Genomic DNA, 27,500 nt, shown 5'->3' with positions numbered 1-27,500 from the left:
CTAAGGACAACAGCAGAAGAACAGTTAACCTGACGATGATGCCTGGCCTCGACAATGCAAAAGCGAACTGGTTTGTCCTGAGTTCAAGGCTACACGGAACAGAACAGCGCAAACAGCGCGAATAATTAAGTGGCCTTGCAGACCATGCAGACCAGCGTTTAAAAAACACTACATGCACGTGTGGGTCAGTGCAGCATGTCTGAAAACATAAGATGGCTTTTAAGGAAAATTGAGCAGGTCATCCAAGAGGCGCTGAACCAGAGACATTTCTGAGAGTGTTGATGATCCGATTGCTAAAGCTGGAGTCAAATGGGTACATTGCGCTACTGTTGAAAACAGTAAAACAGCCAATATTCTATTGAAATAGCGCTGAATATGTAAAACAGCCAATATTCTATTCAAAAAGCATTGAATATGTAAAATAGCCAATATTCTATTGAAATAGCGCTGAATATGTAAAACAGTCAATATTTTATTCAAAAAGCACTGAATATGTAAAACAGCCAATATTCTATTCAAATGCCGCTGAATATGTAAAACAGACTATTTTATTCAAATAGCGCTGAATATGTAAAACAACCAATATTCTATTCAAAAAACGCGGAATATGTAAACTCGTTCAGAGTGTTTATATTCCTATAAAACATTTTTCTGAAGTTTGTCCTTCAGAAAAAAACACGGTTGGAATCCGACAAACGCGCGTAGCGTAGCAATGACGTTTGCTGTAATATAACGCACTGTAGGCCACTCTATAGAAATAAAACACTGATCAATTTAATTTTCACTTAATTCATTTCTCATACATGGATTAGGGTGACTATGCAAAACAACGTGTTTCACAAATAAATATGTGCTCAGGTGTAATCAAGTAATACCATAAGCCTACTCAAGTCCATTTGGAAACAGCCCCTTTTTAAAACGGCAACTGTGAAGTTGACAGACATGCATTTCACACCAACGACAGTAGACTTGGACGACAGTTCGGTTTTGGGGGTGGGTGGGTGGGGGGTCAGGTTCAAACTTCAACAACTCACGACCAATTTCTTTTACAGTATGTGACGGTCGACTATCGTGGTGCCACTACGTTCAGCGTTGATAAATCACTTCGCCAACCAGAAGAAAAGATGTGTCCGAAACAAAAGGAGGATTTGAAGTTAATGCCAAAGAGTATGCGAGGGCTACCAGTGGGATGCAGCACCGCAGGTGTGTAAACTACAGAGGCTGCAGTGTAACAAGGACAGCCACACTGCGACACGGAGCCCTTGTTTGGAGTCTTAAGGAGGATGTTACTCACGGTACTAAAGATACGAGCGCTATCTCGACGAAACGATTCCCGAAGCTTAGCGTCGCTGTCCACACTCTCGCCAGACGAAACGAGCCGTTAAAAGCCGCCGGCAGTGACCGTCATTAAAACGCACTCTTAAAAACAGACGCAAGCGTGTGCCAGCGGGCAGAAAGTGGCAGGATAATTGGCCTGGTACACCGGTGGGTAGCTTATTTCACGGACAGCTATGAACGCTGTCGGACATCGCAGGGGGGGGCGTGGACTACAGGCCGTCGCTGTGGCACGGCTCATTTCATTGGACCGAGAGGAGGCGGACGCTAAAATTAAACGCAGCCTCATTGGTGGACGACCTTTTGACAGGTGGGCTGCCCCAAGCCTGTTGGTACACGAGATAGGTAACGCGGTTTTATTCCCTGGTGGCGGAATTTCTGTTACAAAACCTCTCACCTGTTCACATAAGGTGAATATATTTGTTCATATATAGATTACATATAGGTTGCGTTCAGTAATCTTCGCAATCCTCTGTTGCACTATAGAATCTACACTGGAGTTGGTCAAAAATGGCAATTTATTTATTAATGAAGTACCTAAAACTAATTAAGCCGTTCTAACTTCAGTTGGCAAAGTTTAAATCGACTAAACAAAGTTAAACAGAAAGAGAGTCGAGTCAAAGCTGGAGCAGTCTAACAAAATCAATCGGTTTCTGCATGACGACAGATTGATTGAATATGGGTAAGAGAATCAGGTGGATTAGGCGTATGCGTATGAAATGCTATAGCGTCCAGTCGCAAGACAATTCAATTATGCGCGGCGGCAATTTTATTCATTCATTTATTTAATTTACTTTACATGATGACGAACGCTAGAAGCAGTTTGTCATTCAAAAAGCATGGTGTATTTAAAAAAAAAAAGGTAGGTCATATATACTTTTTAAATATTCCATGATATTGTCGGAAACTGTGGCGCTGTAGCATCACACAACCGGACAGAGCCACGCCGCGCGTCTTTTAGGTTTCCTAGTTTTGCTGGAACAAGCTGCAGGTGTGCTATTTTTGGTTGGCTGACCCACCTAAAAATGATTGTAAATAGTCGACACAGTTTTCAACCCTATATTATCAACTCTAAAGAAACCGTTAGTGTTAAGGTCTGATTAAAGGCATATATACCTGTCGTTGAACAATCTGTGTGCATGGTTTTAGGTGCGTCCTGTTCGTCTGCTGTGCAAGGTTAGTGTTAGTGTAGCCTCTTGTCTGAACCTTGCGAACACGTTTTCCACTTTGGCGTCACAAATCTCGAGCGCTGGGCTGCACGGGCCATCATCTGCACGCGGGTGAAGTGGGCGGTGAAGCTTGCTAACGCGCGCGCGCCTGACCAGAGCGCTCGGGACCAGCAGCCACGGTGTGGTTAACGATACGGCTTAAACGGTGACTCGTGCAAACGGTGGGGAGCGTGGGTCCAAATACAGGCTGCTCTGAGACGGACGCCGCGAATTCTTTAATAGCACCTGGGTATGGTGTCAGGACTGCACCCATTAGAAAACAAACCTCCAAATCTCATACTCCTGCAGCGAAAAGTATGGCGAATTAAAGGTAGCAATAGTATAGTGCAATAAAACTATATTTGTATATAAAACAATACATCAAATATAATAAATCAAATCGAATCATATATATATATATATATATATATATATATATATATATATATATATATATATATAAATATATATATATATATATATATATATATATATATATATATGATTATATATATATATATATATATATATGATTATAAATATATATATATATATATATATATATATAGTGTGTGTGTGTGCGCGCGCGCCCGCGCGTGTGACTGATGTAAATGTAATGTAACTTATCACCCTCTATACACACTGTATATTATATATTAATTTGACAATTTTTTTGTCCTTTAAGAAATTTAGCTATCAGCAGTGGCTTGTGTTTTTTATGCCGATCTGAGGTCAGCTTTGTGCATGCGCTTATGGTATGTTTTTTTGGGGTGTCTGTATAAAGGGGGGGGGTACTCACTTTTTTAACTCCCACTTGCTATGAACAACATAATAGTCCGTTTTCCCGCGCTGAGGTAACACCGTTAGCTAAACTACCAGAATTAAACTACATTATATGAAGTGTTGAATCTCTCCCGTATTTAATACCTTGGTAGAGTTCATCGGCTTCCAGACGGATTTGTCCAATGACGCGGAGCTCCTTTTCAATCCGCGTCTCCTCTCCCCTCCTCTGATGGTTTATTAATGAAAGCTAATGGCCACACGCCCACTCCTGCACCGTATTGATTGCGTTTGCTTTTATATATATATATATATATAGATAGATAGATCTCTCTCTCTCTCTCTCTCTCTCTCTCTCTCTCTCTCTCAACAGGATCGGCGTTCCCGTTCATCATCATTCTAACTAGTATGGAGACACGTTATCCTTAACACTAGTTCACGCACACATGGAAAACGAGTAATAATTATGTAATAAGTAATAGACATGTGTTTTATTATAGTTATTGATTAAGGGTTTAAATTGTCTTTCTTTTCTTTTATTTTGGAGTAGTTCAAATCTGCAAGGGACAAAAAAAAGTCAATGATTATGGTTACAGCGTGAGCCTTTTAAATGAGAACTTTTTAGTTTAAATCATCAGCCTCTAAAGACGTTATTGAAAGTAAAAGTTGTTCTTGCTACAACCAATTATTTTCTAAATGGCTTGCATGGAAATCCAAGCAGACTGAAATTTTGTGCTGTTTTAATAGAAGGCTGGTAGTCCATCTTATAACAAAATCTTAAAACAAAAAAGCCATTATTTAAAAAAAAAAAAAAAAAAAAAAACGCTCAAAGCATTAAAATCGTCACTGCTGTTGAGGGCAACAGTCTGGATGCAGCTGTGTATGGTGAGTCAATTTAACACAATGAAGCAAAATGGGTTTATTTTCTTTAATCTGGATTGAGAATGAGATTTGTGTGCACATAACTAACACTGAACTGAAACATTTTGTCCCTCTGTAGACTTTATTTATTTAGTTATGGTACTCATTATGTTGCCTGAGCCAGCTCTATACTCCCAAATACAACCATCAAAACAATTCTAAGGCAATTTACAGAACTGGTCTCAGATCAGTGGTAAACAGTACCTTGTAGTAGAATGCATTCTCTTTATATGAATCGGTGTGCCTAGGTCAGTGTAGTGTGGACATAAAGCCAGATCAGAAAAGCATTGTAGGATAAAGTGACTTTGTAATTCAGAAGCTCTAGATTGACTGGATTGCTCCTTGAATTATGTTTAAATTTAGATTTAAATTAGGACACTCCCTTGGTTTAGCACAGCCAGGGTATAGGTCGTTGGGTCGGGTGTATGTTACATCAGTATGTCTGGTACGGAACAGTCTGTTGAGGAACAGCGCGGGTTCAGCTCTGCTCATCTTCCTGTCTGAGGCGTTTCCGCAGGTGTTCGCCAATCGCAACAAGAGGGTTGGCTTTGAAGGTGGGGTCTTTCACCGCCTCACTGAAGCGAGAGGCTTCCACCTCCCTGAATCGAAAACACAGAATGACAGTCTTAATACAAACCCTTGTAAACACACACACACACACACACACACACACACACACACACTTACAGCAGTTTCCGTTTCTGCGCAGGATTCATCTGGCAGTAGTCCGTGGGTTCGGCTTTTTTCTTAACCGCTCTGAGAGAACGAGAAAGGAAAAAAAAAAAAAAAGAGTTATAGTACAGTACATGTTGAAGGAAAACATTTTAACCAACCCACTAGATACACAGCAGCTGTCAGTAATTATGGTGGGAACAGGCATATATTAAAAAGGAGGAGGGGTTGTATAATAAAAGAAACTGAAGACGATCCTGGAATTTAGATCCTGCCATTCCGCCTGAAGTCAGAGGGTTATTCCAGACCCACCCTTGCCCCCACCAGAGATCCAGCCTGGCCCCAACCCTGCCCACTCAGGCTAAAGCCTGCAAACTTTTCCAGTCCAGGATTTTGATTCCGCAAACATGAGCCAAATATCTCTGTGTGCACTTCGCACACTCAGTGTTGGATGAGAACTTTACAGCCAAGTCATCATTTTGTTTCTTTACAAGGCTCATGCGAGCGCAGTGGAATTTTTTAAAGATCTGTGAAAATGAACCCGACTTTTTTTCCCCCAACCCGCTTCCACCTCGAGACGCTGCTTACATTTGGCAGTAATGAGATGCTCCTCGCTACAAGCAGAAGTAAGGAATTCAAATCTACACACAACACCGTGCAGGTCTTGGGAAACTAGCAGGGTTCCCAAAATCTCCACCCACCTTCGTAGATTAATTACGCTCGTAACGTACACAAACACGCCACGAGCCGAGACCATTCGGACTTCACCTCCTAAACTGCAGGATCTCCTCTTCAGTGAAGTGTTTAGGCTAAATGAGGATGGATTGGTGACTGAAACACAGTTCTGCTCAGCGCCGTCTGACTCGGGTGATCTTGCGGTGGATCGGTCTGGAATGAGGGGCGAGCACGTGTGTGGGCTCAGGTCTGTCGTGAATGTTGAGTTTGTGGCACAGTTAGGGCAGGGATTACGGTGAGGCAGGCGGTGCAAAGAGGAACGTGGAGCGTCAACAACACTCAGTGTGTGTGTGTGTGTGTGTGTGTGTGTCAGAAAGGAATGTGGAGAGTCTTAGAGAGCGTCAACAACGCTCATAACGAGCGTAGGGAGCCGGACGTGGTGTGTGTTTTTGCTGTGTGTGTGTGTGTGTGTGTGTGTGTGTGTGTGTGTGTGTGTGTGTGTATGTGTGTGCGCCTTGTTTAGAAATGCTCCGGTTCTCATGATACATTTTATTTGGGGTTATCCACATAGACACACACCCCTCATGAGTTGCCTGCATGCATTCAAACACTTGTCCTACTACTCTCCTTCCTCCTGTACACACCTCATGTGCGACAGAACGTGCCCGCGCGGGTGTGTCCGTCTAGGAGAAAGGGAATGGGGCAATGAGAAGAAACACGGGGAAAAACTACAGAAGCGAGGGCGCGGCCACCAATTTCCCTACCCTCTCTGTTTCCTGAGGCCGGAGATGGGGGCGTGTGCTCTGACAGAGGGGAGGAGCTGACAGAGCTCGGGAAGGGCATCGGCCAGCGGCTTCATGTCCCCCACCACGGGCGTGGCCTTCCGGCGCGCCAGCGCCACCTGCTGCTCGCGAGCCAGCTTAATTGCGTTGATCTCTGTGGAGATGTGGCCAAACAAACAAACAAACGCACATCGAGTCAGCTCTGTCAACGTGCTCACAATATTCAAGTTCGAGAGCCCGGAACGACACAACCGCCCCGAGGCGGTTTACTGAACACGCTTCCTACGAACTGAATGTGGCCGGAATGATCCGATGTTGCTTGCGGAGCGGAGCGCAATGCAGAAAAGGCTGCCCCGCGCGCCCCCGGGAGCATCTGACCCGGTCTCTCCGCGGGGAGCCGTGGGTGTTGCGCGCGTTTGGGCCGACGCTTCTTTAAATATGAATTAGAAGCGTTTCAGGTCCCACTGCCAGTCGGTTCTCCCACCCCCCGTCTCCTGCAGCGCTGAACGCGCTCGGTTAGAGCTTGGCGTCTTCCCTCCTCAAACGGTTTTAATCGGGTGTGTAGCGAAAACACCGACCCCCGAACAAAACTCAGTTTTTTATGTCACTCTGAATACAAAGGAAATCCTATTAAAATGATGCCATCAGGAGAGGGAATCCAAAGTGCCTGGGTGCGGGATCGAAGGACAGGCTCACTCGTCTAGGGGCCGAGTCCTCGGCAGGGATCGCAGGATGTGTGTGTGTGTTTGGGGTGGGGAGGGGTCCTAACGGCCCACTTGTTCGTAGAGCGGTCCCTTTAAATCTGGCCCTCATCGAGGTCAAGTGTAAACTGCGGTGGTCAGCCCCGCCCGACACACCCACCAGCGGACAGCAGCAGAATCGATCGGCACCTTCCACCCCCGTGGGTATTGTTTTTTTCTCTAATAGGCGGCACGTCCTCCAGCGTCCCGCGTCAGGTTGCGCGGAGCCAAGATCTCCATTAGGCCCTAATTATAATTAGCTCGGCCGAGGCTCCTGTTACGCGCCGCATTGATTGGCCCCCGCGGATACGGTTTCCGGCGTCGGACGGGAAGAGAGGGAGGGAGGGCAGGGATGACGGGCGGCTCGGGTACCGGCGATCGCGCCCGCCTAGCGGCACCGAGGCCGGGTCCGGCGTGGATGGCCGGAACCAGAGCTAGAGGCAGACGGGGTGCATCAGCTCCCAGAATTCCAGAACACCACATGGAGAAGGACTCAAACAACAGAAAATAATCATTTTATTTGAATAATCAGTCATTTGCGTGACCTTCCCAACACCACAGGCTGAACCACATCTCACGTGAGGACTCGGGAGCTCGTCCGTGTGACGTGTCGCTCTGTTATGGCGAGAGTTTCAGCTGAACATATTTCTTTGTCGATTTTCAAAAAGGCGGGCACCGAAACTGACGAAAAAACGGAGAAGACACTTACTGTTCAGCCATCTCTCTCTCCTCTCCTTCATCTTGTCCTTCTTCGACTGGTGCATCCTCTTCCCTCCACCTGGGGGGCAGCGACAAAACGAGGCACGTTAACATTTAAGGCATTTAGCTGACGCTTTTATCCAAAGCGACTTACAATTATGGCTGAGTACAACTTGAGCAATTGAGGGTTAAGGGTCTTGCTCAGGGGCCCGACACTAGCAACTTGGCAGTGGTGGGGCTTGAACCAGCAACCTTCCCGATTACAAGTCAAGCAGCTTAACCGCTGAGCTACCACCGCCCCTACGCCGGGCGCCTCATGACCCGGTCGACGTCGTGTACACGTGAAACCGACCACCAAAGTGCAGCTGAGATATCCAAAGTGTTGAACTGAGTAAGGCCTAAAAAACATGGCTGTTCCACAAGTGTGACCAAGACCAACGATGTATATTAACACACAGTTTCCGACGGACTGGTGACATTTATAGCAATACGGAACACAGTTGGTTACTACTGTTACTGTGTGGACTGGCACTACACTATAAGCTCCATTACTGTGTGGACCAAAGTGAGGTGACAGTTACCGGTGGCACAGTTGGGTGGCATGCACACTGTAAAGAGCATTTACAACTATATGTAAAACATACATCGGATTCATCAAAGAGAACTGAACAAAGCTTCTTTAAAAACAAACAAAGAGTATAATGCAAAGTAAATATACTGAAGTTTTTTTATTTCAAGGAAAAATCACTACAAGCAACATTTATAAAGAACGGTTTTGTCTTTCTAAGCACTTAAAAATAAACCATTGTTTCAGAGGAGATAAGCTTCATTTCAAAACAGGAAAACGGGAACCTCTTATCAACGTCAGCACAAAGAGCCGCAAACATTTTACTGACGCAAATGACCTATAGAAAACACGAGGCAACTGCTTGTAAACTGAAATGATTCTGGCGAAAAGTTTCCAGTATTTGGTTATTTAATTTGATACATTTACAGTGAAATCTGCAGCAAAATATATTTTTAAAAGTTTTATACCTACAACATCTCTTTTACGTTTATAACGGAACAACTCAAAACCCCCCAAGGCAACCACAACTGCAGCAGTTTTGAAACTGAGCAGCTAGAGGCTGCAGTACCGGCTTCTGCCTCTAGGGCACCGAGCCCATGTTCGCTCACAGCAGCAAAAACGCATCCGTTTAAAGATATGCAGCTTAAACAAAGTTTGATTGTATCCAAGCGCTCCCTCCCAATCTACCAACACATCATGAGGGACCAGTGCGGGGCGGGCCGAGTTTGGAGTTGCAGGGTGTAGCAATTCAGGGGTCGAGGAAAAGCGCCTCCACTAAATTCCCTGCTAACATGGATGTGATCGTGAAGAGGAATAGATATGTGTGTGTGTAGGCTTTGGCTGCGTGTGGCTTCCTACTGCCGGATGGTGCAGGCCTATCAGGCAGTGCAGTCTGCGAGGCTGCTACGATGCCCAGCACAGCAGAGCACAGGATGTGTGTGTTGTTTCAAGCTGACATAGGACGAGTACTGGTGGCAAATGATATGAGCATGTTGTGTGTTTGAGAGACGAAGAAAGAGCGCAAGCTCTTGTGTGTTATTTTAAGGCTGTTTGCGCGAACTGAAATGTATGTGTGTAAGGGAGATATAGTTCCCACGCCTGAGAGTGGATGCCTTGATGTCCAGTCACTAGAGAGGCCCAATGTGAAGATAAAAGCGGATTTTCCTACACACATTGACTCTCTCTCTCTCTCTCTCTCTCCCACACAAACACACACGCGCACGCGCACACACACACACACCACAGGTATCAGTCTCCCTAACCACAGGGAAGTCTGCTCCATAGAACAAATACTTCTAACAAATAGTATACTTTTTTGTCTCAAAAGTGACAGCTGATTTGTGTTTCATAGTTGATGGAGAGACTGTGTGTGTGTGTGACCTTTCGATTGTCTTTTCGTGCTGTGGTAAAATGAGATTTGGACCATGTTACCTCAGGAGCAAGGGAGTTTAATCTCTCTGTCGTGATCGATTGCACACCATTTGGATGGCACAACACATTGCTTAACTAAACAGGCTAGAAGCTGCATTAACCCAAAAAAAACATCTAAAGGAAGTCAAACATTTAATCTGCCACCACTGGCATCCAATTGCATTTTTATTACTGATGAATATTCATCAGAAGTTAAGCTGTTAGACTACTGGAGCATTTTACCCTCCAAGATAGCGGACTATGTTAAACACATAAAAATGAGGACGGACAGTGTGGAAAAGTTCTCGCGTTTGTCTGCTGGGTCGAATTTATTACAGTTTCCTCTAGTCAGTGGGAAAATCAAGGCCAGCTTCCTGGCTAGACTACGCGCGATTTACGCCAGCTTCATTACAGCAGTTGTTTAGTCCAGAACTAGGGCCAATCGGAACTGTTCCTTCTGTGGTCACTTCCTGTCACTGAAGGAAGCAACGTGCTGCCAAAACATCATATGTAGCCAATGGAAAACAGCTCCCAAATCTAGGCTACTTTGCCCCGGTTGTTGGAATTGCAATGATGGTCATGCGCAGGAAACAGCAGTTACTGAAGACGGCAAATGCAGAACGCATATATTTGAACGCAAATACTCTGAATTAATAATATCTGCATTGGACAAAACAAGAACATTGTGTGTGTGTGTGTGTGTGTGTGTGTGTGTGTGTGTGTGTGTGCGCCAGATTATTCTGGGCACGGAGATGTTCTCCGTGCCCAGAATAATCTGGCGCACACACACAAACAAAACACATACACCTTTATTGCTTATTTATCAATAAATAATACACTCATTAACCATACGTAAAGTGCTTCCTCCAAAGCCAGACATTATGTAGTACTCTCAGTAGTCTAACCTGTTTAACCGTGTCGAGGGTTTTTGATGGTAGGTAAGTGCTCGGTGTGACTTTGAGCTTCTGGCTGAGAAAGCGCCTGGCTGCACTTATTTCCTCAAACGCCTGCAGTGGTTCGCCAGTGGGTGAAGAGGCCAAATATCCCTCCGCCAGAGGAGATAGGCCCGATCAATTTATTTAGTCGTTATTAGCTAACTACTGGCCAAAGGGGCTGGTCAGGCCAGGGCTCAAATATTAAACTGCCATCACTGGATACCTGTGTGGTTAACTGGCGTACTGGTTTATAGAAGTACACCCCATGCTGATGGAAAGATTTACTATGAAATGGTGATGATTATTATTATTATAGGGGTACTTATGCAGCATGTGTGTGTGTGTGTGATTACTGAACCTCCTCCTCACACATACATAAACATCAACCCCAAGAGAATAATCTCCCAACTAATCTCATTCTCAGCAGGAGTAGAGCGCAAGATCACAGCTACCACCTCCACCTACTCTTCCACAATCATCGTCATATAGATGAAATAAAGCTGAAATTCAAACATTTTGCACGTGCTGTCAGAGAAGTGGAACACTGCACCACTCCCACACAGTCACACACACTCTCACAGTGTCACACAAACACACTCCCACACAGTCACACAAAACATACTCCCACACAGTCAAGCAAACACACACCCACACAGTCAAGCAAACACACACCCACATGGCCACTCCCACACAGTCACACACACTTTCACAGTGTCACACAAACACACTCCCACACAGTCAAGCGAACACACACCCACACGGCCACTCCCACACAGTCACACACACTCTCACAGTGTCACACAAACACACTCCCACACAGTCACACACACTCTCACAGTATCACACACACTCCCATAGTATCACACAAAACACACTCCCACACCGCCTGATGAATTTCTGCTGGATGGTTGGGCAAGAGGAAGTCATGGTCCTGAACCAGCTCAGCGGGGTTGTGCACTACCACAGTGACCAACCGAACAGGTTGGTCTCTACCACAAACCGTTAACACATCAACCCATAACCAATTATCCCAGCAATATTAACCCTGCAGCTGTAACAAACACCCTTGTAGTGCAATGACCCTATACCCTATGTTATAAAATATTTTAATAACAATTCAGATTATGACCCACCGTACATTTTCACTTCACTGCCCTGAGTCACATGACTATTTCCATATTTCCAAGTCACATGAAAACTATTCCAATGTCTCCAAGTCATGGAACAACTTATTTCCAAGCCACCCAATTTTACGCATATACATGCTGCACATCCGGCAGACCGCCTGAGAAGCCTGGACTTGGGAGATGAGTGGCAGGTTTTGGGTGGGAGCCCTCTTTAACGAGTCTAGAGCAGGTGTCGGCTCAGCGGTGAAAGGTGACAGAGTGATGAATCTTTGCATCACCCACCACAGCAGCAAAAACAGGCATGTTTAATGTGCTGTAGCTGTGCGATAAGCATCTCCGCCCGCCGCCTCGAAACCCAATCGCGGCCTGCCCTCCTCTTCGTGCGGGGAATGAGGGAGTGAGGGAGGGAGGGAGGGAGGGAGGGAGGGAGGGAGGGAGGGAGGGAGGGGTAGAATCCCCCCTCCCTTTTCTCTCGCTCCCTCACCGCATCCTGCCCAGAGAGACTATCGTCTTCCCAAAGCTGGCGGAAATGGACACGGTTCGGCCTCCTTCCCTCCTCTCTCTAGGATGGGGAGGTGGTAGTGGAAGCCAACACCTCCGCCCCCCACCCCTCCGAGGAGCTGATTCGGAGGTTAAGGAGGCGGTTTTTCGGGGTCGCGGCGAGACACCCGATGCCTCTGATTAAAGAGCCAAGCGCTCGCGTCCTGTCAAAGCAGAGGAGCGGCCGGATCGATCCAGCCAGTCGCAGCAGATCGGCCTGCGGACAGGCAGACTGACTCGGGCATGATTTACGTCTCGGACGGTGATTTGCTAGCTTCACCATGGTGGGCCTGCAACATCACCACTCTACATGACATAAATTAGCTGATGTATTAACTGAAGTATTAATTAGTAAATTTAATAAGTTAATTCATTAATTAAGTAGTCCTGTCATGGCATTAATCATCAGGAGTTGGGCAAATTACTCCACACCTGGGCTGCTAAGGAACTTGACCAATTAGAGCACCATAGATATACCTGATCTACATGTGAGCTTGTGCTACATTTTCTGGTATTGGTGACTCGTTGGGTCCCCACGGTGACAACTGGACCCTTGCTCCCGATCGGATGTACAGAGTTACGGCCAATCGGAAATGGTCCGATCGCCACATTACACCGAGCAGAGGTTCATAAAGGCTGTTCTATGGTGATACGGACCCACTGCCTGCTGAGAGAATGTCTGCATCTATTAGAGACGTGTACGGGGAGCAGAGGAATACATCACGCCGTCTCATCCTCACACACACCTCTGAGATTCATAATAAGGCTCATTGCTGTCTTTCAGAACGCATAGGAAAAATTTCCGAACCTCAAAAAGAAAGGTAGTGACTGAAAGTGAGAAGAACGATACAGTCCAAAGCATTGAAATTCCTGCCTAAGAAAACCAGTGTCATTTACACATCCATAAGAGTGTCCTCTCTCTCTCTCTCTCTCTCTCTCTCTCTCTCTCTCTCTCTCTCTCTCTCCTCTCTCTCTCTCTCTCTCTCTCTCTCTCTCCCTCTCTCTCTCTCTCTCTCTCTCCCCCTCTCTCTCTCCCCCTCTCTCTCTCTCTCTCTCTCTCTCTCCCCCTTCTCTCTCTCTCTCTCTCTCCCCCTCTCTCTCTCTCTCTCTCTCTCTCTCTCTGCCTATTTCCCTCACATGCCTTTCCATCATTCTAGAAGCAAGTCTTCCTCTAGCATAATAAAAAGGAAGCAGCACTCCTTTCGCGCACGCTCACCAGTCTGAAGGCCAGCAATGCTGAAAGGAATTACGAATCATCTTAACTAAGACTTCATGCATGAGTTATATATACTACCAAGGGCTAAGAATAGCACAACACTGCCTTATGAATCTCAATACAGCAAAAGCCTCTTTCCGCCACGCTGCATACTGAGACAACTGAAATACAAACTGGGAGGGGAATTGCTTGGGCAAACACTTTATTATCTTTCTCATTGCGGCAATATAGTATTTTACTTACATTTGTATTTATTCCTGGCTGCGTCTGAATGGGCGTTTCCACAAACATTTAGCTACATTAAGAACCCCTGGATCTGAGCGCTGTTGGGGAGTCTGACCTAATCAGCCGCAGGTCCCAGTGCCCCGGTCTACACAACGCGACCACCCGCCACTGACGCCCGTGTGACCCGGCGGCCTGCAGCCTTGGTGTCCAGACCTCAGCCCGCGACTGCCACCTAGCGGCAGCGGGTATGAAACGATCAGTACTGCATAAGGAGTGATGAAACTAAAGCAGACCATGTTGACCTAGGTTACCTTTTTGTCTTTCTGCTGTCCGGACCGCTGAAGTCTCGTCGTATTTTAGAGTCTGTACCAGAGCCTCGGGGGTGATTTTGGTCCCCGCAAAGATTCCTCTGGGGAAAGTAAACGTCTATTGGGGAGAAGAAGGAATTAAGATGCACTGCCAAACACACAGCTAGGCAGGAATGTGGACGACCGCCATCTGGCAAACAGCAAAGCCCACATACCTCACCGTCCTTGGCGTTATTACCCGCTTTACTGTGCGGTTCTGGCCGAGCTGGTTCTCTGTTTAGCTGCACATCTAGCTTCAGTGAAATGGGGTTTCTCCCCTCCATGTGTACAGCGCCCTGGTGAAGTCTCTGCCGCGATCGCGTTATTTTCCCCACCATTTTGCTCAACTATGTGATTTACAAAATCAAAATGGACTCTGCGAATATATAAGATAGGTGGGTCACCTAAGCTGATTTTCCTCAACAACGGTATTTGTTTTTGACAACTCACATGGCGCCACGCGTGCTACACCTAAAAGCGCCCGGAGCAAAGCGCGCAGAGCAAATGCAGTTCCGCTTCAACTTTTCCTAGCGTGGTCTAATTCAATTCGGTCCCTTCATTTGCGCAGGCATAACCGAGATAGGGGCGTCATTTGTACCGCTGCATTTACGCATTTGGCCGGTGCTGTTATACAATTTCAATCATGTTACATGAGGTAGGCGAGAGGGGTTCTGAGGCTTGCACATGGACTCTTATCTGGGGGGTTTGAAGCAGACCCCCCCCCCCCCCATAAAGAAGCAGTACTGTTACCCACTGCACTATACCAATCATTATGTCAGTTATAGCATATGACACAGTGGCCAACATGTTTTGGCTTAATTTTATGTAAACTCTCTGTATTTTAGGGGTATAGATATTTTGCAAGTGTATTTTGTAGGTGGACAATTTCAAACTGTAGTGCTCGTGCTACCTAATATGTCAGACAGCAGAGTTCCTGGTGTTTTTTACAAATGTGAATTTCATTGATGAGTTAAGAGTGACTTTGCTAACCAAAAAATATCAGTAGTTCTGTGGTCAGAAAACGACCGTTGCTAAAAATGTTAAAACGCAAACTGTGCGCAGATGAGGTAAACTGTTTACTGTACGTGTACAAGATGTTTCTTGCAAAGTGGCTGGTGACTGTGAAGAGTGAGTGAGTGTGAGAGAGAGAGAGAGAGTGTGTGTGTGTGTGTGTGTGTGTGTGTGTGTAAGTAAGTAAGTAAAGCTCTTCTGCTTACCTAAAGTGTGTTAAGGCTGGCGTGCTGTGCGGCTGGACCAGAACAGAAGTATGCGCTGTGTGAGGCTCAATAAGAAAAATGTAAGACAAATGTACTCAAAATCCTCTTTATTCTGCACTGGATGTGGCAAATGATTAAATGCAGTTTGTCAAAATACATACTGCCTACATCTGCATAAACAGTAGATATATATATGCATACTTCCAACATATGTACGAACAGTAGACCTAAATATATACTGCCAACATCTTTGTGAACCATATATCTAAATATATACTGTAAAAACAGTTGACCTAAATACATACTGCATATATCTGTATGAATAGATGTAAATACATACTGCCTACATCTATATTTACAATGGATCTAAATGTATCCATTGTTCAGGCCTACATTTGGACAAAGAGTAGATTTAAGATTCATTGAGCGATGGTACAAAAAGAGTTTGAAGATCCAATTCAATTAAATTCAATAAGAAATCTATAATAAAGTACAATAAAAGCAATGTATAAAAATAATACTATCCACCAGCAGCATAAATATGATATGAAATAACAACAGGTAATAAACTCATAACAGAAGCAACAGCATTTTACAATTATTACATAACGCAGTTACAATAGTCCCTCTTTTTCGTATTTATACCCTCTCAGAACTATAGACTTACTAACAAAGGCTTTTAAAACTGTACATGAAGCAATAATAACACAATTCTAGAAACGGAATCGTTATTGTTGTTGTCGTTAGTGATGCACAAGTCTGTGGGGCTGTTTGCTGGGTAGTTTCATTTACGATGTGTCTCCTCTCACAAATAAAAGCATGGAGATGTGCTAAACCAATGTAGTAAGCCTCCTATGTAAAAGCAATTACATTGTCCATTAAAACATAACTAAATATAATACAGTTATTACTTAAAAACAGTAGGAATTGAATGGTAGAGTTTAAAAGTGGAGCATGGTGGGTCCCTGGTGGTCTTTCCTGTAGCGGCTGGCTTGAACCAGTAACCTGCTGCCTGTCCGGACTTTGTGAAAAGCCACTTGACGACTAAGACACAGCAGTCCAGCACCGCTCTCTCTTCCTCCTCTCTCTGTCTCTCTCTCTCTCTCTCTCCTCACACACAGCTTAAATGTGTAAGATCCGCAAGGAGCGATGTTTGTCGGCAAAATGAAAAACACCAACGCGAGAACGTCGAGCTGTGAGGTGAGAGCCGTCCCCGGTGCTCTCGTTTGGGGTTCGGCACGTTTTGGCTGGGCGTCGGCAACACCCTTGACTCAGGATCATGTGTTATGCGTGTTATATTTGCAGGATCATGTGTTATGCGTGTTATATTTGCAGGATCATGTGTTATGCGTGTTATATTTGCAGGATCATGTGTTATGCGTGTTATATTTGCAGGATCATGTGTTATGCGTGTTATATTTGTAGGATCATGTGTTATGCGTGTTATATTTGCAGGATCATGTGTTATGTGTGTTATATTTGCAGGATCATGTGTTATGCGTGTTATATTTGCAGGATCATGTGTTATGTGTGTTATATTTGTAGGATCATGTGTTATGTGTGTTATATTTGCAGGATCATGTGTTATGTGTGTTATATTTGTAGGATCATGTGTTATGCGTGTTATATTTGCAGGATCATGTGTTATATTTGTAGGATCATGTGTTATGTGTGTTATATTTGCAGGATCATGTGTTATGCGTGTTATATTTGCAGGATCATGTGTTATGCGTGTTATATTTGTAGGATCATGTGTTATGCGTGTTATATTTGCAGGATCATGTGTTATGTGTGTTATATTTGCAGGATCATGTGTTATGCGTGTTATATTTGCAGGATCATGTGTTATGTGTGTTATATTTGTAGGATCATGTGTTATGCGTGTTATATTTGCAGGATCATGTGTTATGTGTGTTATATTTGTAGGATCATGTGTTATGTGTGTTATATTTGCAGGATCATGTGTTATGTGTGTTATATTTGCAGGATCATGTGTTATGTGTGTTATATTTGCAGGATCATGTGTTATGTGACTTCTGTGTACACGTGAGGGAAAAAAGTAAGCAGAAACTCAAAAACTCAAATCCAGTTTCTGCATAAAGAACGCAGGTATAGACAAGATATCCCATTGGACACTGAAGCGTATTAAACATTGGAATCCTTTTGTGACACAGGCATTAGAACGATGAATATATCGATATCTAGAAAATCATTTGGCGCACCACTTATCCTGTGGATTACAGTACCCAGTTACATTTAATCATGCCAGCTGTACATTTAACATAAAAAAGCTAATTGACTTTTCCTGGTTATTGTACAGCATGCATCATAGGTAATGCATCTTTTGACTGTATTGACAATGATAAATGCGAAAACTTGTAATTGCCTGTGAGAGCCCTGCGTGTGTGTGCCTTGTAACACGGTTTCTGAGTGTTAAGTTCTCTGTGTGATCCTGATGTGAACAAAGAGAGAGGAAGGGGGTATCTTGGTGCCGTCTTTTGACAGGAGGTGGATGTGGCGATATCCTGAAAGAGAGATGAGAAGGAAAGGAAAAATGCATAAAGCATTCTTTCTCAGTCCCAGTCTGGGAATAGGACAGTATTTCCCGGTCTCCGACTGGGACTAGGTTAGTGTTTCCCACTCTCAGACTGGGAATAGGACAGTATTTCCCGGTCTCCGACTGGGACTAAGTTAGTGTTTCCCACTCTCAGACTGGGAATAGGACAGTATTTCCCGGTCTCCGACTGGGACTAGGTTAGTGTTTCCCACTCTCAGACTGGGAATACGACAGAACTGGGAATAATATAGGGCAATGCACAATGTATTTTCTTGCTCACATAGATTCAGTTTGAATTCATTGTGGAATAATCAGTCATGCACTGAATCAGGAGAGGGAGGACAGCAAAAGAAAAGCACTAAACTACACAGTAAATGTAACTACAAGCTAAATGACTCACTTAACTACACGCCAAACTACTTGCTAAACGTCACACTAAACTACACAGTAAATGTAACTACAAGCTAAATGACTCACTTAACTACACGCCAAACTACTTGCTAAACGTCACACTAAACTACACAGTAAATGTAACTACAAGCTAAATGACTCACTTAACTACACGCCAAACTACTTGCTAAACGTCACACTAAACTACACAGTGCAGATGTCTAATAGACTGATACTACTAAATATTTAAGAACGTAGACGATACAATTATATGCCGTGTGTTGCGTTGCTGCGCTGCGTTGCTTTAATGCATGTTTTCGGTCTTGGTTTTGTTCTGCTTTGATGCAGCATGATTGTAAGTCTCTTTACCTTGCTGTATACATGAGAAAGGCAGTGTGAACTGGCCCACAAAGTCGTTCTTCGAAGTTTTGTCGTAGTCCTCCACAACAAAGCGCACCAGAGCCAGTTCAGGCACATGCACGGTGAACTTCAGAGTTTCGTCCCATATAGGGTTGAAGCCTGCAAGGCAGGACAAGGATTAGTCGACCATTATCTTATTCTTATTCACTTGGATACCACTCCAGAGTAGTAATTTGCATTTTTTTCCCATTGCATTTTTTCAGTCCGTGTTTAGCAGTACTTTGTGTGGGGAAGATGAAGGCCTTTGCTGATTTTCTTTTCTTTTTCAATGTTTTCCGCCTGCTACCTCCTCTTCCTCCTGCCTCCTCTTCCTCCTGCCGCCTCTTCCTCCCGCTACACTTAAACTGAGTAAAGCCTTTTTCTAGTGTGGGCGTGTGCTTAGGGCTGCGTGGGCGTGTGCTTAGGGCTGCGTGGGCGTGTGCTTAGGGTGCCTTTGGCGTGTTTGGACTCACCATTGTTTTCAATGTGATGAGTCTCCAGCTTGGCTTGGTCCAGTGGCACTCCGTGGAGCTCCACGCGCACCAGCGGGTCCACAATAGAGCCCTCCTTCTGGTTCACCTTCGGCAGCTGCTGACCACTGATCACCTGGTGTTAAACACACACACACACGCCAATAGTGAAACAGATTTAACTCTTTATTTTGGGCTTCTTTGCTTTAATTGTTTCTTTATTTTGTGAAACCAAAAGCAATGGAGCCATAGAGGCTGTGTGTTATTGTGAATCATGACTGTGATGATCTCTGCGGTGACCCAGTCACAGCTGTAATGTTATTTGTGATAACACACTCCCTCGCATGTTCTGTTGCTTAAATACACAAATAATGCACGCAAGAGTTTATGCAAAGGCAATGCAAACGTGCATGAAAAATAATGTCCACTTGTCGGACTGACACAATCACCAAAAATACATAAAAGCAAGATACTTAAAAGCACAAAATGTATAAAACAACAACTATCACATTCATTCACACAGTTACACAAATGCACAACATCAAACACAGACAAACAACACAAGTAGCTAATGCACATAGTAAAAGTGCCGCCCCCCAACCAGCACGTGTCCACGCAGGTACCTGTATGGTGAGGGTCAGGGGTCCGGATCTGTCCAGCATCTGCGGATGTTCCGGATCGAACTGCTTCTCTGCGCTGCGCATGAACAGTGGCTTCAGCACGTAACCACAGCGTCCGTTCTGACCGAAAAGACCGTCATTCAGATCCATCTCCACGCCAGCCGTTTGGAAGTTCAGTGCGACTGGGAGAGAGGACAGGATTGGACAGGATTGGACAGGATTAGACAGGATTGGACAGGAGAGATGGGAAATGACAGGTGAGGGGTTAAGGGGGGAGGGGAAAAGAGACAGAGAAAGAAGAGGAAGTTTTAATAAGCACTCAAAATGTATTTTTGCTAATGTCACTTCAATCAGCTCCATGAGAATTGGGCGACTCTTGAATACCAACATAAACCAACACATAAACCAGCAGAAAATGTTTGAGAGAATTTATGAAACATAACTTTAATATTATAATAATTAATTTAATTTAATGCAAAGTGAACTTGTGAAGCTGTATGTGGAAAAACCCAACCAAACTCAGAACTCCTGTAGTCTCCAAAAACCATACAGATGCAGCACAAGACTGAGAAGTGCCATCATAAACGCTGCATGATACAGGCTTGCCAATTTAGAGACTGATGGCTTTGCCACATAAAAGAGTCACTGTCTGTGAAAGACTCTGAAAGAGTCACTGTCTGTGAAAGTCGATGACTAAGAGAAATTCTGCAACTGCGATTTTTTTCAGCTGATCCTTAATAACAGGGAGACTCTCCAGTAGAGAGAGACTTAGCGAATGACAGAGACAGTGATCCTGAGACTTTCCAACAGAGAGAGACATAGAAACTGAGAATGATGAATGATCCAGACAGACTCTATGACCCAGAGAGACTCTGCAACAGACTTACTGATGGAGAGAGAGAGAGAGACCAAGAGAGACTCATATGCAGTTCACACATGTGTACAGCTGTAACAGTTGGCACCGTTCTCCTTCACAACATCTCACATACTCCAAGGTAGTTCAAGGTAAAAAACAACTTCAAGAGAGTGGTATAAACAACTTCAACAGAGTGAAGTGTACTGGTATAAACAGCTTCAACAGAGTGACGTACTGGGATAAACAGCTTCGACAGAGTGACATGTACTGGGATAAACGGCTTCAACAGAGTGAAATGTACTGGTATAAACAGCTTCAACAGAGTGAAGTGTACTGGTATAAACAGCTTCAACAGAGTGAAGTGTACTGGTATAAACAGCTTCAACAGAGTGAAATGTACTGGGATAAACAGCTTCAACACAGTGACGTGTACTGGTATAAACAGCTTCAACAGAGTGAAGTGTACTGGTATAAACAGCTTCAACAGAGTGAAGTGTACTGGTATAAACAGCTTCAACAGAGTGAAGTGTACTGGTATAAACAGCTTCAACAGAGTGAAGTGTACTGGTATAAACAGCTTCAACAGAGTGACGTACTGGGATAAACAGCTTCGGCAGAGTGACATGTACTGGTATAAACAGCTTCAACAGAGTGAAGTGTACTGGTATAAACAGCTTCAACAGAGTGAAGTGTACTGGTATAAACAGAGTGAAGTGTACTGGTATAAACAGCTTCAACAGAGTGACATGTACTGGTATAAACAGCTTCAACAGAGTGAAGTGTACTGGTATAAACAGCTTCAACAGAGTGAAGTGTACTGGTATAAACAGCTTCAACAGAGTGACGTACTGGTATAAACAGCTTCAACAGAGTGACGTACTGGGATAAACAGCTTCGGCAGAGTGACATGTACTGGTATAAACAGCTTCAACAGAGTGAAGTGTACTGGTATAAACAGCTTCAACAGAGTGATGTACTGGGATAAACGGCTTCAACAGAGTGAAATGTACTGGGATAAACAGCTTCAACACAGTGACGTGTACTGGGATAAACAGATTCAACACACAACAAAGTGAAGTGTACTGAAGCTCAAGATTTTTTTCACTACAAATATGTCCACACTTTTTTTTCTGATTCAATTTAGAAATATGTCTGCATGTACATTTGAAAGGAAAAAAAAGATTGAAGTGTTACATTTTGATAAGTGAAATGTTTAAGTACAATGGATAATCAAATGTAATTATATGCTCAAAATCACATTATTTGGCAAAACTGTACCTGGTATAGTCGTGCCAAGAAAGCTGAAATGAAGTTGAATTGAATTGAACTGAACAGAAAACAGAGAAACCCTGAAAGTTTATCCAGCAGAGAGATAATCAGTGACTGAGAGAGACCCAGTGACCCAAACAAACTCTCCAACTAAGAGAAACCTAGTGACACAGAGACTCACCGATTTGGCATCCTACGCTCCACATCTCCTGTGGGTTGAAGTTGGAGGAGTCAGTTCTGAAGCCACTTGGGTAAATGCGGGTCAGTTGTCGGGAGTTATGATGCACAAAATCTGCCCCTGTCCAACAGCAACACAGAAACAGTGTGTGTATGTGTTTGGTGGAGGGATGCATGTCTCTTAATTTGAAACTCCTCAACTCCTCTTACCAAACACCCATCTGTACACACTTTTCTCACTACCAAGTCCACGTTGGCAGGAGAGCGTCAGGGTCAGGGTCTTTACCTGCTTCCTTCATGTGCTTCTTGGCTTTGAACTCGGTGAAGGAGGAGATCTCGTAGAACTTGGAGTGGATGCGCGCGTGCTTGAAACTGCTGAAGCGCACGCTCTTGCAGTACACCACGCAGTCCGACAGCTCCTTTGACAGGCGCTCGTTGGAACTCTGCACACACGGCACACGCGGCACACGTGTCAGGGGATCAACGACCTACGGTCTGCCGCTGAGAGGGTACCTTCTCAGCAGGGGTCCTGTGGTCAGCAAGCAGATTCCAGAGTTTTGGGGCGACGACATTGGAGGATCCGTCTTCAGCTGTAGAGTTTTGCACAAGGGATGACAAGACGTTGTGCATTTGGAGAACGTACCGGTACACAGCAGACTAGAAGAGCTCGAAGATAGGGAGGGACATGTCCATTTGGTGCTTTGTACGTGATGAGTTGTATTTCGAATTAGATACGCGTCATACCTGGAAGCCAGTGACATTGCTGAAGGACAGGAAACATATGTGCAGATTTCCTGGTATGAGCGAATAGTCGGGCAGCAGAGTTGTGTAAATAAGTTTGAGTACATTACAACAATGAGGATTTGAGGTGATGAAAGGATGAACCGATAGGTCAGCATCACGAACGCCAAGAGAAGCAGGAAGCCAAACAATGTTATGAAGATGATAGAAGGCGGAGCTAGAAACAGAACTAACGCGTGTGCAAAGAGTGTGAGATCAAAAATGATCCCGAGGCTTCTAACTGTAGTAGAGGTTACTACTACAGTTACTGTAGACAGAGGTCACCAGCCTTAGCCAGTGCAGACCTAGATCCTATATCAGCATGGCCTGTGTTTTGTCAGTGTTCAATTTAAGAACAGCTGATGACATCCAGTGTAAATTGTCCTGTTTATTATTGATTGTTAAACAGTTTATTATTAGTGGGTGTACAAGAGGCAGTGAGGCAAGTACTGAGGTAGATCATCGGCATAGAAGTGGAAATGTAGGCCATGCTTATGGATTACAGAATCAAGGGCTAACATGCAGATGATAAATAAAAAGGGGCCAAGAACTGGACCTTGAGGTACACCTCAAGAAACCGCAGCCAGTAGAAATGAAGTAAGTATCAGTAAGATATGATTTGAACAAAGCTAAAGCCATGTCATGGGTGCTTAAGTGAAATTCAAATTGAAATAATGCTGTGTATGATGAGATCAGTATCTGCAGATCAGAGAAGGTGCCACTGTTGGCCCCTCCCTTATTTGCCCATAATAAATCTAGCTCTTCTCATTGATTGTGTCTACCTGTCCCTCACTCTGCGTTACGGAAGGACATCAACTACCCTTTTCTCGTACAGGTGCTAAAGACGTTTACCGGCAACTTTCACGACTCTGAGCTCAGAGTTCTTGGGGAGCCCATGGGTAGAGGGAACAGCTCTGGTTATCTGGGAGCAAATACATCCAGAGTCTAAGATATGAGTGTTAAAATGAAATAAGTCAGTACAGGTAGAAGAAGAGGAAAGAGAGAAACAAAATGCTGCAGCAAATCGCAAGAATCTAGTAGAGACAAAACTAGCCACGGAGCATTGTGGGGAATCCATATGCATTTAGATCACCAACAAGCAGGACTTGTTGGTAGAAGCTAAAGGATACGGTTGAATAAACATGAACACAACATTGTGTAAAGTCTTAGATGGTCTATAGAACAGAATGATGCAAATTGAAGCTTTGCTAAGCAATGTAATGGCTAGAATTTCAAACATAACTTCTAGAAGACTGACATTAGAAATGCACACACTGGTGATATCAGTGGCTGTTATAGAACCAGTTCAACAGACTGGTATGTTGATCTGTGCGATCGTGTGTGCAAAGATACGGAGAGGCATGTGCTCACTGAGGCCTTACTGTCTGAGCTCCGTTCTGCAGGCTTGGAGCCAGAGGTGGAGCTCCGCATCACCCACCTGCTAGGTGGGAAAATCGAGCCGCCCTGGGGCTGCGACCGCAGCCGGATCAAACCGGCGGCCAAGGGGCACGCTGTGGAGGGTGAGCAGGGCTCCGCCTGGCACCAGCACACACGCACACACACACAAAACACACATGCACACTCCCACACACACAAAGCACACATGCACACACACACATACACACAAAAAACGCACACACACACACACACACAAATTCTACCTGACGAGCCTTCATCAGTCTCACACGATCCGCACCGGGCACTGAGACTGTCCACTCCACCCCCCCCCCCCCCCACCCAATACACACACACACACACACACACACTTACTTCGACACACACAGCAGCAGAGGAAAGTGCGCTGCTGATCCTTCTCGATCTAATCCTCCCTCTCATTCTCTCTCTGTCTCTGTCTCTCTCAGCCTCTTTCTTCCTCTATCCCCTATATTTGTGTCTCGATCTCGCTTCCGCTCTTTCTCCCACCATCTCTCCATCTCTCAGCCTCCCGCTCCCTCTCTCTCGCGTCGTCTCCACTCGCGCTCGGCGGGTCCCTCTCTGCTCCCATCTCCTCGTTCGGCCATCGGCCCCCTGCCGTCGCCCCGCCCATGTTTAATCGGGGCTGTTGCCACCCGGCCGCCCCGTGCGACCGCACCCGCCGCCAGGCAAACCGCAGCCGGGCCGGCTGGCGAGAGACACGGCGACACAGAAACGGGACGTGACAGAGGGAGAAAGAGAGAGCGAGTGAGAGGGAGAGAGAGAGAGAGTGAGAGGGAGAGAGAGAGAGAGAGAGAGAGAGAGAGAGAGAGAGAGAGAGAAATAGTGCTTTCATCACATATGGCACTCTGGCTAAGTCTCCACCCAGATCCACCCAGGCCTGTATGTGCTGATGTGAGTTATATGGAACAAAGACAGAGACAGGGACAAAGTGATAGAGACACACACACACACACACATACACACAAACACACACACACATACACACACACACACACACACACACACACATACACACATACACACATACACACACACACACACACATACACACACACACACACACACACACACACACATACACACAAACACACACACACATACACACAAACACACACACACACACACACGTACACACATACACACATACACACACACACACACACATACACACACACACACACACACTCACACTCACACACACACACACATACACACACACACACAAAAAAAAAACACACACTAACACACACACACACACTAACACACACGTACACACACACACACACACACACACACACACACACACAAAACACACACACACACACACAAAAATCAGACAAAGATATAGAGACACAAAGAGGCTGAGGGGGTATGAAAGAGATGGGATGAGGGACAGATACAGGAAGAACCAGAGAAAGTATGTACGTGGAGAGACGAGAGAATGGGGGGTCGGGACCTTGGCTTTGCGGCGAAGGGTGTCGTCGTGATGGTTCTCCTCTTCCATCTCTAAACGCTCGTCTTCTTCGCTGACGTCCCCCACCGGGGAGTCCTCACCCACTGCGCTGACACTTGCTCCGAGTCCCCCAATCTTCTTCCCTTTCAGCAAAATCTTCCCCTTTAGGTCCTAAACACACACACACAACATATGTATAAAAACAGATGCGTGTACATACGTACGTGACACGCACACACATGCATGTGCACACAAACATGGTAATATACGTGCATGTTTATCGCAGTAATATACTGTACCCCTATACTGCACATGATATATTCCCCACATGCAAATTCACACAGATTTTAATATATTTTGGACATATGCCTACAAATTCTGCACATTACCCTCAGCACTGGGCTAAGATTTAGAAGACAACCACTTGGCAACCATAACCATGGAGACCATTAAGTGTAGTAACTCAACTCTACATATGTAGTGGAGGGCCGGGTGTGTTAATGCATATCTAACGTTTACCTAAATGCAAATGAGCTTTCCATTAGCCAAGATATATTTACAGTGAAGCGGTTGTCAATGTGTGCTGAAACAATACGGTTCTCTTTCTCACACACACACACAATGGATGACGAATACCGGTCTTCTGGAATGATCCAGTGTCATGTGCGCGTGCATTTGTGGGTGTGTAATATTGTGTGTGTTAATAATTCAGTGTGCTGAGATGGAAAAAATGCAGATCACATGGTCAAAGGAAAGTGAACATGTTCCTCAAAGAACATGGGACACTAGCACTGCTAGAGGGGTGTGTGTGTGTGTGTGTGTGTGTGTGTGTGTGTGTGTGTATATGTTTTACCACTTTATAGGGAGTTGCATGGAACAATATACATGGGTAAGGCTGTGCTAATGTGAGTATCTGGGTTGGCAGTACTGTACATGCAAGTGCGTGTACATGTGTTTGTGTGTGAATGCATGTATTTGTGTATGTATGTGTTAGTGTTTGTGTGTGTATTTGTGTGGGCATGTATGTGTGCAGGTGTATGTGTGTGCATGCGTGTGTGTGTGGCATTACATATTTGAATGTTCATGTATTTTTGTGTGCATGTGCATCTTTGTCCATGTGAAACTGCATGCATGTGTGTATGCTTGTATGTGGGAGTGAATGCATGTTTTTGTGAGGTAATGTGTGTTTATGTATGTGTGAAAGCATGGGAGTGTGTGCATGTGTGGTTGTGTGTGCATGTGTGGTTGCGTGTGTGCGTGAATGTGCGCATGCTTGTTTGTGTGTGTGTGTGTGTGTTTGCGTGTGCACATGTTTGCATGAATGTGTGTGTATGCATGTGCAGTGCATACCTGTGTGCTTGTGCATGTGACCTTGCATGTCCATGCACATGTTTGCTTGTTTGCGTGTTTCCATATGCATGCGTGTTTGCGTGTGGGTGTGTGAGTGTGCGCGCGTGTTTTTGCATGCGAGCATGATTGCATATGTATTTGCATGTGCATGGATGTCTGCATGTGCATGGATGTGTGTGTGGGGGGCTTTTCTTTGCGTGTGCGTGCAGATTTATCCGCTGGCGTGTGCGCACCGGGCGTCTCACCTCCGGGGAGGGCAGGCCGCCACTGACACTCCTGCCCTCCAGGGCATTCTGGAGCAGTTTGTCACCCAGGATGCAGGTGAGGTGGTGGGCCAACACTCTC

At 45.0% G+C, this 27,500-nt stretch overlaps 3 protein-coding genes across 10 annotated transcripts in view; all 3 read right to left on the bottom strand.

The window, feature by feature from the left end:
* adarb1a (adenosine deaminase RNA specific B1a) overlaps positions 1-3,360 on the bottom strand; it is a 41,260-nt gene extending 37,900 nt beyond the window's left edge. For 2 of the 4 annotated variants that reach the window (XM_035520722.2, XM_081706346.1), the window contains exon 1: positions 1,295-1,530. Coding sequence is in view for 1 of the 4 variants with exons in the window: in XM_081706345.1 (XP_081562471.1) it covers positions 2,452-2,476 (25 nt within the window). In the remaining 3 variants the exon portion in view is untranslated. Of the gene's footprint in view, positions 1-1,294; positions 1,531-2,451; positions 2,598-3,342 lie in introns of those variants that run through there. The other 2 variants (XM_081706347.1, XM_081706345.1) reach the window with 2 other exon arrangements.
* Positions 3,361-4,237: 877 nt separating this feature from the next.
* Positions 4,238-14,655, bottom strand: slx9 (SLX9 ribosome biogenesis factor). Of its 2 annotated transcripts, XM_027025212.3 has the most exons (7): positions 14,357-14,655; positions 14,145-14,259; positions 7,823-7,891; positions 6,356-6,527; positions 6,236-6,274; positions 4,932-5,000; positions 4,238-4,843 (listed from the first exon to the last, which is right to left on the bottom strand). In XM_027025212.3, exons 1-7 carry the CDS (start codon positions 14,516-14,518, stop codon positions 4,723-4,725), a joined length of 747 nt encoding a protein of 248 aa, XP_026881013.3. In that variant the 5' UTR covers positions 14,519-14,655; the 3' UTR covers positions 4,238-4,722. The 2 variants fall into 2 exon arrangements, with proteins under 2 accessions (XP_026881013.3, XP_026881014.3); XM_027025213.3 differs by lacking the exon at positions 6,236-6,274.
* A 2,810-nt stretch (positions 14,656-17,465) lies between these two features.
* The window catches only part of plcd4a (phospholipase C, delta 4a), a 23,075-nt gene continuing 13,040 nt past the window's right edge, over positions 17,466-27,500 (bottom strand). For all 4 annotated transcript variants that reach the window (XM_081706235.1, XM_027025215.3, XM_081706236.1 and 1 more), the window contains exons 9-16: positions 27,401-27,500; positions 25,809-25,976; positions 22,422-22,578; positions 22,140-22,256; positions 19,837-20,015; positions 19,217-19,349; positions 18,714-18,863; positions 17,466-17,922 (exon numbers count right to left, since the gene is read on the bottom strand). The exon at positions 27,401-27,500 is cut by the window's right edge and continues 56 nt beyond it. In XM_081706235.1, the coding sequence (XP_081562361.1) occupies positions 17,831-17,922; positions 18,714-18,863; positions 19,217-19,349; positions 19,837-20,015; positions 22,140-22,256; positions 22,422-22,578; positions 25,809-25,976; positions 27,401-27,500 (1,096 nt within the window). In that variant the 3' untranslated portion in view covers positions 17,466-17,830. The remainder of the gene's footprint in view (positions 17,923-18,713; positions 18,864-19,216; positions 19,350-19,836; positions 20,016-22,139; positions 22,257-22,421; positions 22,579-25,808; positions 25,977-27,400) is intronic.

This window comes from Electrophorus electricus, chromosome 23 (assembly GCF_041902795.1).
Source record: "Electrophorus electricus isolate QZ-2024a chromosome 23, ASM4190279v1, whole genome shotgun sequence".
In the NCBI taxonomy this organism is placed as follows: domain Eukaryota; kingdom Metazoa; phylum Chordata; class Actinopteri; order Gymnotiformes; family Gymnotidae; genus Electrophorus; species Electrophorus electricus.
This window is presented reverse-complemented; position numbering and strand designations above follow the sequence as displayed.